At 41.0% G+C, this 14230-nt stretch overlaps 1 protein-coding gene and 1 long non-coding RNA gene across 3 annotated transcripts in view; one reads left to right on the top strand and one right to left on the bottom strand.

Moving 5' to 3' along the window:
- Positions 1-636: 636 nt before the first annotated feature.
- Positions 637-7771, top strand: LOC133554401 (uncharacterized). Its single transcript, XR_009807115.1, has 3 exons — positions 637-2363; positions 5986-6262; positions 7167-7771. It is a non-coding gene; the product is annotated as an uncharacterized LOC133554401 (long non-coding RNA).
- Positions 7157-14230, bottom strand: part of LOC133554400 (solute carrier family 46 member 2) — a 39510-nt gene continuing 32436 nt past the window's right edge. The window contains exons 5-6 of one of the 2 annotated variants that reach the window (XM_061903110.1): positions 13551-13707; positions 7162-11825 (exon numbers count right to left, since the gene is read on the bottom strand). In XM_061903110.1, coding sequence (XP_061759094.1) covers positions 11669-11825; positions 13551-13707 — 314 coding nt within the window. In that variant the 3' untranslated portion in view covers positions 7162-11668. Of the gene's footprint in view, positions 11826-13550; positions 13708-14230 lie in introns of both variants that reach the window. The other variant, XM_061903111.1, reaches the window with a different exon arrangement.

Here is a 14230-nt window from a genome sequence, read left to right as displayed (position 1 = left end):
GGCTTGGAAGCAGCAGACGAGGGTGCGGGGACTGCAGCCGAAGAAGGCGTCGGAGGCGGCCTGGGAGCCGCAGGAGTCGTCGGAGGCGGCCTGGGAGCCGCAGGAGTCGTCGGAGGCGGCCTGGGAGCCGCAGGAGTCGTCGGAGGCGGCCTGGGAGCCGCAGGAGTCGTCGGAGGCGGCCTGGGAGCCGCAGGAGTCGTCGGAGGCGGCCTGGGAGCCGCAGGAGTCGTCGACGCTGGTGTGGGCTCCAGCCCCGTCGTCGGCGCTGGTGTGGGCTCCAGCCCCGTCGTCGGCGCTGGTGTGGGCTCCAGCCCCGTCGTCGGCGCTGGTGTGGGCTCCAGCCCCGTCGTCGGCGCTGGTGTGGGCTCCAGCCCCGTCGTCGGCGCTGGTGTGGGCTCCAGCCCCGTCGTCGGCGCTGGTGTGGGCTCCAGCCCCGTCGTCGGCGGTGCTTGGCGGCGCGGAGCTGGCACCGGTGCTTGGCGGCGCGGAGCTGGCACCGGTGCTTGGCGGCGCGGAGCTGGCACCGGTGCTTGGCGGCGCGGAGCTGGCACCGGTACCTGTCGTGGTGCTGGTACCGGAGTGGGCTCCAGCTTAGGAACTGGTGCTGGCGTGAGAACCAGGTCAGAGTCATGTGCTGGCGTGAGAACCAGGTCAGAGTCATGTGCTGGTGTGAGAACCAGACTGGGAGCAGGTGTCGGCTTCAGCCGAGGAGCAGGTGTCGGCTTCAGCCGAGGAGCAGGTGTCGGCTTCAGCCGAGGAGCAGGTGTCGGCTTCAGCCGAGGAGCAGGTGTCGGCTTCAGCCGAGGAGCAGGTGTCGGCTTCAGCCGAGGAGCAGGCACAGGGGTCTGCCGAGGAGAACTAGGGGACTGGCTGTGAGCAGGACTAGGACTATGATGAGTGATAAGACAAACACTAGGACTCGGGCAAGGACTTGAGAGAGGACCAGGACTTACAATCACACTAGTGCTTTGAGAAGGGCTTGGGCAACGACCAGGACTTACAGTCATACCAGGGCTTGGGCAAGAACTAGGACAAACGGTCAAACTAGGGCTTGGGCAAGGACTGGGACTAACAATCAAACTGGTGCTCGGGCAAGGACTAGGACAAAGACTAGGACTTACAGTAACACTGGGGCTCGGACAAGAACTTGGGTAAGGACTAGGGTTCGGACTAAGACCACGAGGGGAATCAGTACTAATATTACAAAGGCAAGAAACAAGACTCGGGACCGGACTCGAAACAGGACTCGGACTACGGATCAGTCTACGAGTGGAACTAGGACTACGACGACTACGAGAAAGACTAGGACTACAACTAGAATCAGAACGGAAACTCGGACCAGGACTTGGACTACGACTCAGTCTACAAGTCGGTCTACGAGTAGGACTAGAGCATGGGCTACGAAGAAGGCTGGGACTCGAACTCTGAGAGAGACTGTGACTAAAACTAGAACTAGGGCACGGACGGAACACAGGTGGAGGAGGTCTAAGAGGGCGTGACTTGACCGGGGAGAACACCGGTGGAGGAGGTCTAGGAGGCCGTAGTGGCTTAACAGGTTTACCAGGGGTGAACACCGGTGGTGGAGGTCTAGGAGGCTTAGTAGTAATACTGGCCCTCCCCTCAAGACCCGGATTCCAGACGGGGCCCAGTTGGACAGAGGCTGACCGTAAGGGCGGGCGGTGGGAGGTTTGGAGGAGGGCAGGCTCCTCCCCTCTAAAATGTTCAAAATCCTCACTAAATGAGGTGGAAAAAGGCACGGATTCAGGCGGAGAACGAGACTTGAGAGGGGGGGAAGCGGGTATGGGGGGTGAAGACTGACTAGAGTCATAGTAGTGGCGGAAAATGTCCTGGTAATAATTAATTATATTATTAAAGTCATTGTTGGGGGTGTGACTGGGCTTGGATGTGCTACAATTATCCTTGAAAATCTTCTTATATAAAATTAGGTCCTTGGGTGGAATGGGAGAAAGTTCATCTTCAAAAAACTCCTTGTCACTAAGGTCAAAAAAATGTGCAGAGGAATCCACTAAGGTGTTAACGGTGACGTCATAGGGGGGCGTGAACGGAGTGACGTCACTGTGAGTGACAGGGAAGGCGGAAGATGGTGGGATGCTAATGGGAATAACAACATGGTGACTGGGAACGGGAGAAGTGAACAAAGTACCAACCCGTAGAGAAGAGTCCTGGGTTGGAGCGGAGGAGTACTTGGTCGGGTATGCTGCTTGTCGGGAACGGTGTCCTGGAGGATCCAGCGCGAGGTGACGCGTTTCTGCTCGCCAGTTTCTGTTACGTTTGCGCGGCATCGTGGATGCGCGGGGAGTGTCGCCTCTCGATGCGCAGGATCACAGCAGGCAGGAATGAAGGTATGAACAGCCTTTTAATATGAAGTTACAAAAGAACACTGGTACAAAAGAGCAAATCAAAGGCGTGTCTGAGCACAGAAAACTAAATGCTAATATACACAGAAGACAGAGTTCGAAGTCCATAAAGCGCGAGCCAAGCGCGCGGAGGCAAGCTACATTTAGCAAGCAGAAAAATAATCAGAGACCACTCACGTAACGGTTGCAGGTGCAAACAAACTGGCGAGAGCGAACTAGGTAGCAGAGGGGCTTAAATACAGAAAACATAATTACAAACCGGTGTGTGAATGAGCCATGCAGGAGGAGCAAATAAGTTGTCATGGTGATGAATGTAAATAAGGAAGTGCGCTAACAAACGGGATCGGTAGAGTCCAAAACATGATCAAAACATAGTAGGACAATACAAAAAAGACAAACATGCTAGAGATGTGTGATCCGGAAGCCGGATCACAACATCAACAGCGAAAACATTTACTGTGTTTTTAGTCAGTTGTGACTTTTTTTAAATTGAATTTGATTTTTTTTTTTTTTTAAATATGTCCTGTCCAGCCACTCCGTAAAATCATAGAGTTGATGTAGATCAGGGGTGTCAAACTCAAATACAGAGTGGGCCAAAATTTTAAATGGAACAAAGCCGCGGGCCAAGGTTGAACAAATTAACCTTTTAATAGGGACCCAAACAAGTTTTGCATTAAATATTGAACAAGCAAGGCTTATATAACTTTAGTGACATGCAAAATCCAGTTTCAAATAATAATAATAATTACAAAAAAAAATATCAATGGCATATCAAATAAAAATTTAATAAAAATGTAATGCCTTTATTTCTATTTGCAATCTTCTGAGGTAAATATCAAATTTTTTCCACAGGCTTATAATAAATTTGAAAATAAAATAATTAATGAACCAAACATTCAAGCCTTGAAGTAGCAAGAGAAAATGCATGAATAAAACGTTAATTATTGGTCAGTTTGCTGGAAGTTTCCCGGAAGAGTTAGTGCTGCAAGAGATTCTGGGTATTTTTTCTGTTGTGTTACGGTGCGGATGTTCACCCAAAATGTGTTTGTCATTCTTGTTTGGTGTGGGTTCACAGTGTGGCACATATTTGTAACAGTGCTAAAGTTGTTTATACTGCCACCCTCAGTGTGACCTGTATGGCTGTTGACCAAGTATGAATTGCATTCACTTGTGTGTGTATGTGTGTGTGTGTGTGTGTGTGTGTGTGTGTGTGTGTGTGTGTGTGTATAAAAGCCACAAATATTATGTGACATGCTATTAGTATGGAGGAAAAGCGGACGTGACGACAGGTTGTAGAGAACGCTAAAGGCAGTGCCTTAAATGCACGCCCCCAATATACTGTAGTTGTCCAGGTGGAAATCGGTAGAAATTCGGGAGAATGGTTGCCCCGGGAGGTTTTCGGGAGGGGCACTGAACTTCGGGAGTCTACCGGGAAATTAGGAGGGTTGGCAAGTATGAGTATTAGCGGTGAATGCGGTGTTACAGCGCCACCGACGCTGTATAACACCGGTGGGCCAGCTCTAATGCTAAATTGATATTGCCTCAAGGGCCAAATTAAATTACACGGCGGGCCAGATTTGGCCCGCGGGCCAGAGTTTGACACCCATGATGTAGATTATCTATATCTGCTGTACAGATTTACTTTAGAAAAGAGAAGTGTTGGATACTTTTCTTCCCTTATTTGTATTTGATTTTATTAAATGGATTTATTTCATGTCTTGCGCAGCGGGACCCTAGCTGGGACAGGACAGAGAGAGACAACAACAAACAACAGAACTTCATCAGCAAATACACACATATGATGCCAAAAATGATAACGAGCAGATTAATGAAGTAGATAGTAACACAGAAATGACAATGAATATTATTAAAGTAAAATAAAATAGAAATAACATTACATTGCAATGGCTGCAGATGCAACAATACACAAATGTTTGAATGCCAAAAGAAAGCAAATAAAAGTAGGGGGAACAGACTACATTAACCTTTTATATTGTTATGGTAGAACTGGGTTAAGCTTTAGCAGTGTGTTGTGTTTTGTGATGTGGGTTTGTATTGGAATGCGTATGATTGTGTACACTCGTATGTATGAAGATAGGCTTGAAGTGGGATTGTTTGCATGTGTGCATATGTATGTATGTTCAGTTAATTGGTGCCTGTTTCTTTTTAAAGTGTATTTATTTTTATCTATTTGTTTTTATCATTAAATTGATCATAAACTCACATTCCAAGTCAACAGCGAGAACATTTTTACTAAATTAAAGTTAAAGTACCAATGATTGTCACACACACATTTGACCCATCACCCTTGATAACCCCCTGGGAGGTGAGGGGAGTAGTGTGCAGCAGCGGTGGCTGCGCCCAGGAATCATTTTTGGTGTTTTAACCCCCAATTCCAACCATTGATGCCGAGTTTCAAGCAGGGAGATAATAGGTCCCATTTGTATAGTCTTAGGTATGACTCGGCTGGGGTTTGAAATCAGAACAAACCGATCTCAGGGCGGACACTAACCACTAGCAATGTCTTAATTTTATCCCTTGAAGGAGCCATATGTAATAATTTCATGTCAAGTCATTACATGGCATTAATAAATCATGTTATTTTCAAATACCTTTATAACTGATAACAGCCTGGACATGCTCATTTGAAAAAACGATTTACAGCCCCGAAATCTTGTTATTGGTTTCATTTCGATGCCCCGCCCTCCACCGTTTGACCAACTAGAAAGTCTGTGATTGTTTCACATCCAGGTTCCCAGTTACACACCGTCCTCTTTGTCTGGCTACTGCCACTGGTAAAGTTACTAAACATGTAAGAGTAAATCTAATCTAAAAAGCGTTATGGTTCTCAATTTATTTATGACAAAGCCAGAGAAAACAAAAAAGGATTCGTATCGGTGATGCGCCCTTTGAAAGATGGAGACAAAATAGGGCGCAGAAGTAGTTTTTTTTTCATCTGACGCCAAACTTGCTCATTTCCTCCGTGATAGGCAACTAAGGCATTTACATTTTCGAATTTCTTGTAATAAATGGAAATGGACATTTAGTATATAAACAATGCTGTGCCATACAGTCTATGATCTTGTCTAACAAAGTTAGCATGTTCTTGCTACAAATGCTTAGCATGCTAGCCCGGTCAATGACAGACATATAGGCTAATGGGGGAAATATATGCCTGTTAGCCTGAATGTCGATGTGTATTCGTAATAAATAAAACTTATGTGGGTATGGGTAGTGTCAGTGCCTATTTCGTTCTCAATATGCTGATACGCTGAGGAAATGGGTTCCAGCATTAGCACGGCTGTCATGACGATGTGAAACGTATGGAGACAGCCAAATCACACGATAAAATAATTCCTCATTCAGGTAGCCTATAGGCATACCTTGGTAACGTTTCTGCTTTTTAGTTTTGAACATACATTAGGCTGCTGAGCATGCTCTACTTCTTTTCACCAGTATATCCATTGCTAGCGTTAGTTATAGTTGGTTTTAGTCTTTGGTTTCTGAAAGTGCGGACAATAAACCATATGATTGCCATTTGTTGCGATATTGTACGCAGGCATGATGTACTTCCATCAATCCATCTTCTCCCACTTCTCTCGTTCAGGGTAGCGGGGGGTGCTTGAGCCTTTCTCAGCTGCATTCGGGCAGTACAACCTGGACAAGTGGTCATCTCATCGCAGGACCAACATAGATACTGACAATATTCACAGACTAGGGCCAATTTAGTGTTGCCAATCAACCTATCCCCAGGTGCATGTCTTTGGAGGTGTGGGGAAGCCGGAATACCCAGAGGGAACCCACGCAGTCACGGAGAGAACATGCACACTCCACACAGAAAGATTAGGAGCCCAGGATTGCACCCAGGAACTTCGTATTATGAGGTACACGCACCAACCCCTGGTCTACCGTGCTGACGGCATGATGTATTTCTTCCTAAAAATAGCCAAATTCTGTGTAAAATGTGTTGTTAGCTATTCTTTATTGACAAAACGCTTGTCTATTCAGCTATTATGGTCCCAGCACATCAAAACCTAGTAAGTAGTAAGTGGAAGTTTGAAATTCCTTGGAGTAGCCCAGTCCATCGACCTGGATTTGGTTGTGTATCTGGCAACCTCAGTTGGGGAGAGGGGACTACAGAATTTTGACCGAATTGCAGTACTATTTCGAGCCACATTATCTTATTAGCTCTTTTAAGATGTTCTTTTTTTAGAATGTATTTTTTTTTGCAATTTGTATGTTTTTTAACAAATACATTTTACTTTTATGGATATGTTCCTTCTGAAAACTCCTAACAAAATGTAAGTTTACTAAATGTTAGCAATGTCTTAAGTCATTTATTCCCTTTAAGGTGTTTTCTTTAGAATGTCTTTTTAATTAGTATTTTGGTATTTATATTTTGTTTGTTTAAACATACAATTTCTTATTACTTTTAAGTGTTGCACTGGTGTAACTCATATTTTACATCAAATATATATATGTTCTTTGCTTCTAAAAACTCCATAAAAATGTATAAAACCCATAAAACTACAACTGATCATAAACTCACTTTCCAAGAAAACAGCAGGAACAGCTTTACTATAGTCAGCAAAGTCTTCAGTCAGTTATTCTCTTTAACATTGTTTATTTTTGAAAATATATTCATCTATTTAATTTAAAAAATGTTTAGTATTGTTAAATTAGTTTTTTCTCTTTTGTCACAGCACTGGCCCGAAGCCACTTTTCTCGACCCACCACCAGTTCCCCCCTCCACCCTCCCTTGACTTTTGTTCTTCTTTCGGGTCATAGGACATCTGGAAGCTGTTCATAGGAGGGGGGTACTGTCACGGCGCTGGCTCGAACCCACTTTTCTCCGGCAGCTGGGTCTGCCAGCACCTCTGTTGGCAGTGCGCTGAGACACACCTCTGCTCGCGCTGGCCGCGTCAAACCCACATGCCGGCAAGGCTGTGGGCGATCAGCACTCTGCACACCTGGACTGATGTGGTTGGGGCTGTATAAACACCAGTGTATCCAAGGATCCTGGCCGGAATTTAGTCTTCTGTACCCTAGTAAGCACCCCTTGTCTAGCTTCTATCCTGTGTACGAGTTTCTTCTGTGATCCCTGTTGTTCCCCTCTGGATTCTGGACTTCCTCCATTCATCCTCGACCTTCGCTTAGACACAGACCTCATTCTCCCTGACTATCTGCACCTCCTCATTCAACATTTGGTAAAACACACAAAATTTTTGCAAAATACAATTTTTTTTTTTTAACAAATTAATATTGATTGTAACAATGATACTGATTTTCATTTCAGCTTCTTCCTGACACAAAATCCTTAACCCTAAAAAAATTAAAAAAAATAAATTATACTGTTTGTTTTTACTGGTTTCTAGTTAATAGTTGAGTAGTTGAATAAAAACACAGCAGCTGTTTGTATGTAAAATGTATTTATGTTTGTAGTTTTTTTCATTTTTACAGGCAGAATTTTTTGTAAAATACCCTTCTCTCCTAAATAATACTGACCAATTATGTGCACAAAACATTGAAAAAGGATAAACATGAGTGGACTAGTGGTCACAGTCAGGCGCTTCGAGGGTTTTAATATCTGCAATGCGCTGTAGGTGAATTAAGGTGAGAAAATAAAGCGCTCCTTTTCTATTCATGGCGTGCTGTAGTAAACATTGTAAATAAACATGGCATCGATGGTGTGGGACTTCTTTGCTGATTCAGAGAGAGAAAATGTGCGTACTACAAACCCCATTTCCATACAAGTTGGGAAATTGTGTTAGATGTAAATATAAACGGAATACAATGATTTGCAAATCATTTTCAACCCATATTCAGTTGAATATGCTACAAAGACAAAATATTTGATGTTCAAACTGATAAACAGTTTTCTTTTTACAAATCATTAACTTTAGAATTTGATGCCAGCAACACGTGACAAAGAAGTTGGGAAAGGTGGCACTAAATACTGATAAAGTTCAGAAATTCTCATCAAAGACTTATTTGGAACATCCCACAGGTGTGCAGGCTAATTGGGAACAGGTGGGTGCCATGATTGGGTATAAAAGCAGCTTCCATGAAATGCTAAGTAATTCACAAACAAGGATGGGGCGAGGGTCACCAATTTGTAAGCAAATTGTCCAACAGCTTTAGAAGAACATTTCTCAATGAAGAATTGCAAGGAATTTAGGGATTTTACCATCTACGGTCTGTAAAATCATCAAAAGGTTCACAGAATCTGGAGAAATCACTGCCCACATCTGAGGTCCTCTCCAAGGTTTCTCATAGTCAGCATTGTCACTGGCGTCCCACTGGATGTGAATTCTCCCTGCCTACTGGGTGTGAGTTTTCCTTGCCCTTTTGTGGGTTCTTCCGAGGATGTTGTAGTCGTAATGATTTGTGCAGTCCTTTGAGACATTTGTGATTTGGGGCTATATAAATAAACATTGATTGATTGATTGAAACTTTATTTGGAAACTGTGGACGTGGTGTCCTCTGGAACAAAGAGGGTTCTTCCGAGGATGTTGTAGTCGTAATGATTTGTGCAGTCCTTTGAGACATTTGTGATTTGGGGCTATATAAATAAACATTGATTGATTGATTGAACCATCCGGATTGTTATAGGCGTGAAGTTCAAAACCCAGCATCTGTGATGGTATGGGGGTGCATGAGTGCCCAAGGCATGGGTAACTTACACATCTGTGAAGGCACCATTAATGCTGAATGGACCATACAGGTTTTGGGGCAACATATGTTGTCATCCAAGCAACATTATCATGGACACCCCTGCTTATTTCAGCAAGACAATACCAACCCACATGTTACAACAGCGTGGTTTCGTAGTAAAAGAGTGCGGGTACTTTCCTGGCCCGCCTGCAGTCCAGACTTGTCTCCCATCGAAAATGTGTGGCGCATTATGAAGCGTAAAATACGACTGGGGAGACCCCGAACTGTTGAATGACTAAAGTTCTCCATAAAACAAGAATGGGAAAGAATTCCACTTTCAAAGCTTCAACAATTAGTTTCCTCAGTTCTCAAACGCTTATTGAGTGTTGTTAAAAGAAAAGGTGATGTAACATAGTTGTGAACATGCCCTTTCCCAACTACTTTGGCACGTGTTGCAGCAATGAAATTCTAAGTTAATTATTATTTGCAAAAAAAAATAAAAAGTTTATGAGTTTGAACATCAAATATCTTGTCTTTGTAGTGCATTCAACTGAATATGGGTTGAAAAGGATATGCAAATCATTGTATTCCGTTTGTATTTACATCCAACACAATTTCCCAACTCAGGAAATGGGGTTTGTATTTGCACGCATTTGTCCAGTAAACATTTCATGAGGGATTAAAAAAAAACAACTACGCTTCATTACATAAAATTAAATGAAACTGCAGCATCGCTACGACTGTTTTGAAGGCCTACGAAGACGCCAGCTGCTAAAGAAGCCGCTCGAAACAAACCACACTTAAAGCTCATTAAAACAATAATAAGTCATAGTATTGGTCTTAAAAATAAGGAAGATATCGGCTTCAGAATAAAATCCTGTGCTTGTTTATGTAGACATGCCCTATTGACTATTGAGCGGCCTAGTGTGTACGCCGATTCTCTCCCTAAATCAGCTGGGATAGGCTCCAGCTCGCCCAAATGAGGACAAGCAGTATCGCACATGAGGTAATCAGGCAACAAGAATATTACATTCAATTCATCATGCTAAGATTAAAAAAATGTGTCAATGGTACCATTTTTACCATTATATTAGCAGTTTTAGCACAACTACAAACCATGTGTGGATATGACCATTTCTGAATGTGAATTAATCTTGATTTACAGTAAATTACTTTCTTACATAACTTAAATTAAGCTTGCTTAAAATAAATGAATGTAAAAAAAATATTTGAAATATAAATAAATTGAAGGATTAATTTGCAACTGTTTCAATATTTTTTGATTAATCAACTTGTTATTTTTTTAAAAGTTCTAATTGTAAAATAAACCACTGTCATCAAATGATTAAAATTTTATATTTTTCAAATTATAAACATTTGTTAAATGTTTTACTTGAATGTAAACCAGGTAACATTTGGTGTTAGTGTAAATGAAGTAATGTAAAATGTTTAAAAACTGAATTAAGTATGTGATTAATCTGCAACTATAGCATACATGATTAATGCAATATTTTTAGTTTTTGATGAGTTAACTCATTTGACAGCGTAAGAAAATATAACTCAGATTATCTACACGTTTAAATTTTGATTAAACAGTAAAAATTTCAAAAATAATATTTTCACACAAATGTAATTTTTTATCAGTCATACAGACTACAATACAAACTACTTTTTTGTCATCACTTGAGTTAACTCTATTTTTGATAGCCCTAGTTAGATTTTATTTAACCTTTAACAAAGAAAGTCCAATTGAGATTAAAAAACTATTTTTTCAATGTCAAATTTTATAAATAACGTGGGTATGGTATTCATATATGTAGTGAGATTATTCACACTGTTAAATTGGGATTAATATGGGAAACAACGCACGGACATCGATCGCGAGGACGTCCCGTGCTAACATCCTGAATAAAGATGCGGGAGCTGAAGCTCTACGGAGCTGGCCGGGCGTATGGAGAACCGGAACGATTGGAGACTCCGATGGTAGCTCGTCTGAGGACGACTGAGAATAATGATTATTCATAGAAAAAATAAGACCCTAATGTTGACACAAAAGCAATTTATTAGTCAGAATGTTAAGACATTTATTGTTTTAATTTAAATGCAGATAATTTATTTGCTCAAAAACTGTTACGAATAGTTCTGTCGGGAATTATTTTGAAGCAAAATGATGTATGCATAAGTATTGACCTGATCGCTGACTTTAAAAGCCAGGTAACATTCGATGTTAACGTAACTAAAAAAATTCATGTAAAAAATTGAAAAAAAATACATAAATTGTTGCAACTATACATGAGTAACGGAAATTGTATTTGTTATTAATCACATGAGGTAAGATGTTATTTTTGACAGCCTTAGTTAGAAAATACAAAATATATTCATAATGTAAAACCTGAGGCCACAGTAAGTGAACTGCGCTGTGGCGAGAGAACACTGAATCTGTAAAGTACAATAAAATAACTGCTTTGTCGGTTATTAATGAACTAATTTCCAGGCTGGTGAGCATGGTTTATAAATATTAAATATAAGAGTAATCTCTGCTTCTTGTCCACACTGACTGCTCTGTCACCAGGTGACATGTTGCATCAGGTGTGATGTCATCATGTTTGGAACCCCTCTTCCAAAGAGGTCAAATGTCATTCACACTCTGGTGTTTTGCCTGAGGACACACAAGACTCACACTCCTCACGCAAGACTTGGTTCTCACCGGGGTCTTCGGTCAGGACCAAGACGTCATCTTCCTCTGCGAGGACTCGATAGCGGCACCCGGCAGTGAGTCTGCTGTCAAATATCCTGCAAACATAAAGACTGATGCGTTACTTGCTGCGTATTAACGTTACAGTTTGACACTACAGACTGGAATACTACTCATGTTCTGCCTGATTTATTTTGATATAAACAAGGTGTGACAATAGTATTCAACATGTATGTATGAATGAATAATGTACAAGTGCACATCAGTGTAGTACTGCAATACTAATATCTGTAAATATGTTACTTAGAGGTGAATGATGTGTCATTATGAGGATGTCACACTGATAAATACAACATGAATAATCAATGTAAAATCAACTGAAAAACCTTGGTGAGATTACTCGTCCTGTGTTGTAGGTGGGTGAAGGTGAGCAAACCAAGCGCTCCTATTGTACTACATGTAGGAGGTTGTAAGCGTCTGAGTTTATTGTAAACTATTTGTGTCCAAACTACGACCCTTGGGCCAAATGCGGCCCACCAGCGTTTACAGTTAGGCCCGTGCGAAATCTTTAGTTTTATAAATGTGTTTTTCCAATTTAATGTTTAAATGTCTGACGATCGAATAGTTGCTATTTGGCCACCGATAACATGGTTAAAATAGGATCAATGACCATGAATTGTGCATGGAGGAAGTAAACACAGCACAGCATACACTTGTATGAACCAATCCAATGAACCGTTCCCGCTCTTGGCGCAAAAAATATAAAAATGCAACCAACACAAAAATTCACACATACCTTTGAACTTTGTAGACGTTATATAAAAAATAAAAAAAAGACCAAGCGCCATAAAAAAAAAAAAAAAAAAAAAATTACACCCATTTAAGTCCATTACAATGCGTGATGGGAAAACGTAGAACTCAAGTAAAATTTTCATGGCCCACTGCTGACCCCATGTCAAAAAGTTTGGACACCTTTTGTAAACTAACATGTAGTACTTCACCGTTTCAGAGGAAGACATTTCCACTAAAAAGACAACAATACCAAAAAAAAAACATTGCGATGAAACAAGCATTGCTACGGCGGTGTTTTGAAAGCCTACGAAGATGCCTGCGCCAAAAGAGGATGCCCTAATGAAAGTTTTGTGCAGGTTTTAGGATTTCTTCAAAGGGTCTGTTGTCACACCAATGTGGTCTGTAAATGAGTCAAGGCAAGACCCCCAATACCGCACAACTGTAACTTCCTGCCACGAAACCTGCAGAAAATAATTTTTCTCAGGGGTCTCAATGTTTACATTTTTACACTTTGCGAAATATTTCGTACACGTTCCTTCATTTTAAGAGCTTATTGTCAAGTGTTCAATGTGATTTTACCATTTTGTTTACATTTTTTTAAGCGTCTTCCATGCTTGTGTTGACATTTCCTTTCCACCTTGATAGCTGAGGGATTATATATCAGAGGAAGTTACATTTCAAATAAATGTTTACATTTAATATTTTTTCTGCGCTCCTTATTTTCCATAGGTCATAAAAAAATAAGTTATCGATAGACCGATTTAATACCCTGATATAACTTTGAGCAGTTTCCCCCAGTTGTAGCACAAATCTACAGGTCACTTCATGAAATCTATCTTCGTTTGACTGTTAACTCCAGGTGTGCACAAACTACAATTACATCTACATTTAAAAATACAAATAAATAAGTTATAGGTCTTGGTCGTGAAAAGCAGGTTTTACAGTTATCAGCTTGAAAAAACAGACTCCTAAGCTACTACTGTATATCCAGTATGTGTATATACAGAGTACTATGTAAGGTGGAATCTTACCTTATAGGTACGATGGCCACAATGGACAAAATGCTGGACACTATCAGCACCAGACCAGGAAACCAAGTGAAAGTCTGCTGGTATATCTTGGCGTAGAGCAAGTTAGAACCTGCACTGGACACTTTAAGAGAAAGCTGCAGCAAAGTGAGGACTTTACCTGCAAATGAGAGTGACACCAATGAAACTATTATGTTTGTTTCTCAGAAATTAATATTGTTGAATTCTTCATTCTTCAAATACCTTCACATAATTTTCTTTCAATAATCTTGCACGATTTAATAAATATACGCTCACTTCACCTCCACCGGTAAGTGTCGTTGCAATACTAAAAACAGGTGAAAAGTAGGTAAAAAGAAGGGAAGATGTATATAAAAATAAAGTTGAAAGGTAAAAAAAAAAAGATGTACGTTAAAAAAGGTAAACAGTGGGTAAAAAGGTGAAGGAAAGGAAGAGGTGGATAAAAAGGTTAGAAACAAAGGAAGAAAAGATGTAGATGAAAGTAGATTAAAGTATGGTAAAGAAACAAAAGATGTAGATAAAAAGTAAGTCCAAAAAAGGTAAATGGGAAGATGTAGGATAAAAAAAATGTAAAAAAGTAAAAAGTATATGAGATGTAGGTATAACAAACAAAGGAAGGGAAGATTTAGATAAAAAAGTGTCACAATTCTGTATAACAGTTT

Source organism: Nerophis ophidion, linkage group LG06 (genome assembly GCF_033978795.1).
Source record: "Nerophis ophidion isolate RoL-2023_Sa linkage group LG06, RoL_Noph_v1.0, whole genome shotgun sequence".
In the NCBI taxonomy this organism is placed as follows: domain Eukaryota; kingdom Metazoa; phylum Chordata; class Actinopteri; order Syngnathiformes; family Syngnathidae; genus Nerophis; species Nerophis ophidion.
Note: the sequence above shows the minus strand (reverse complement) of the source record. Positions and strands in the feature narration are given on the sequence as shown.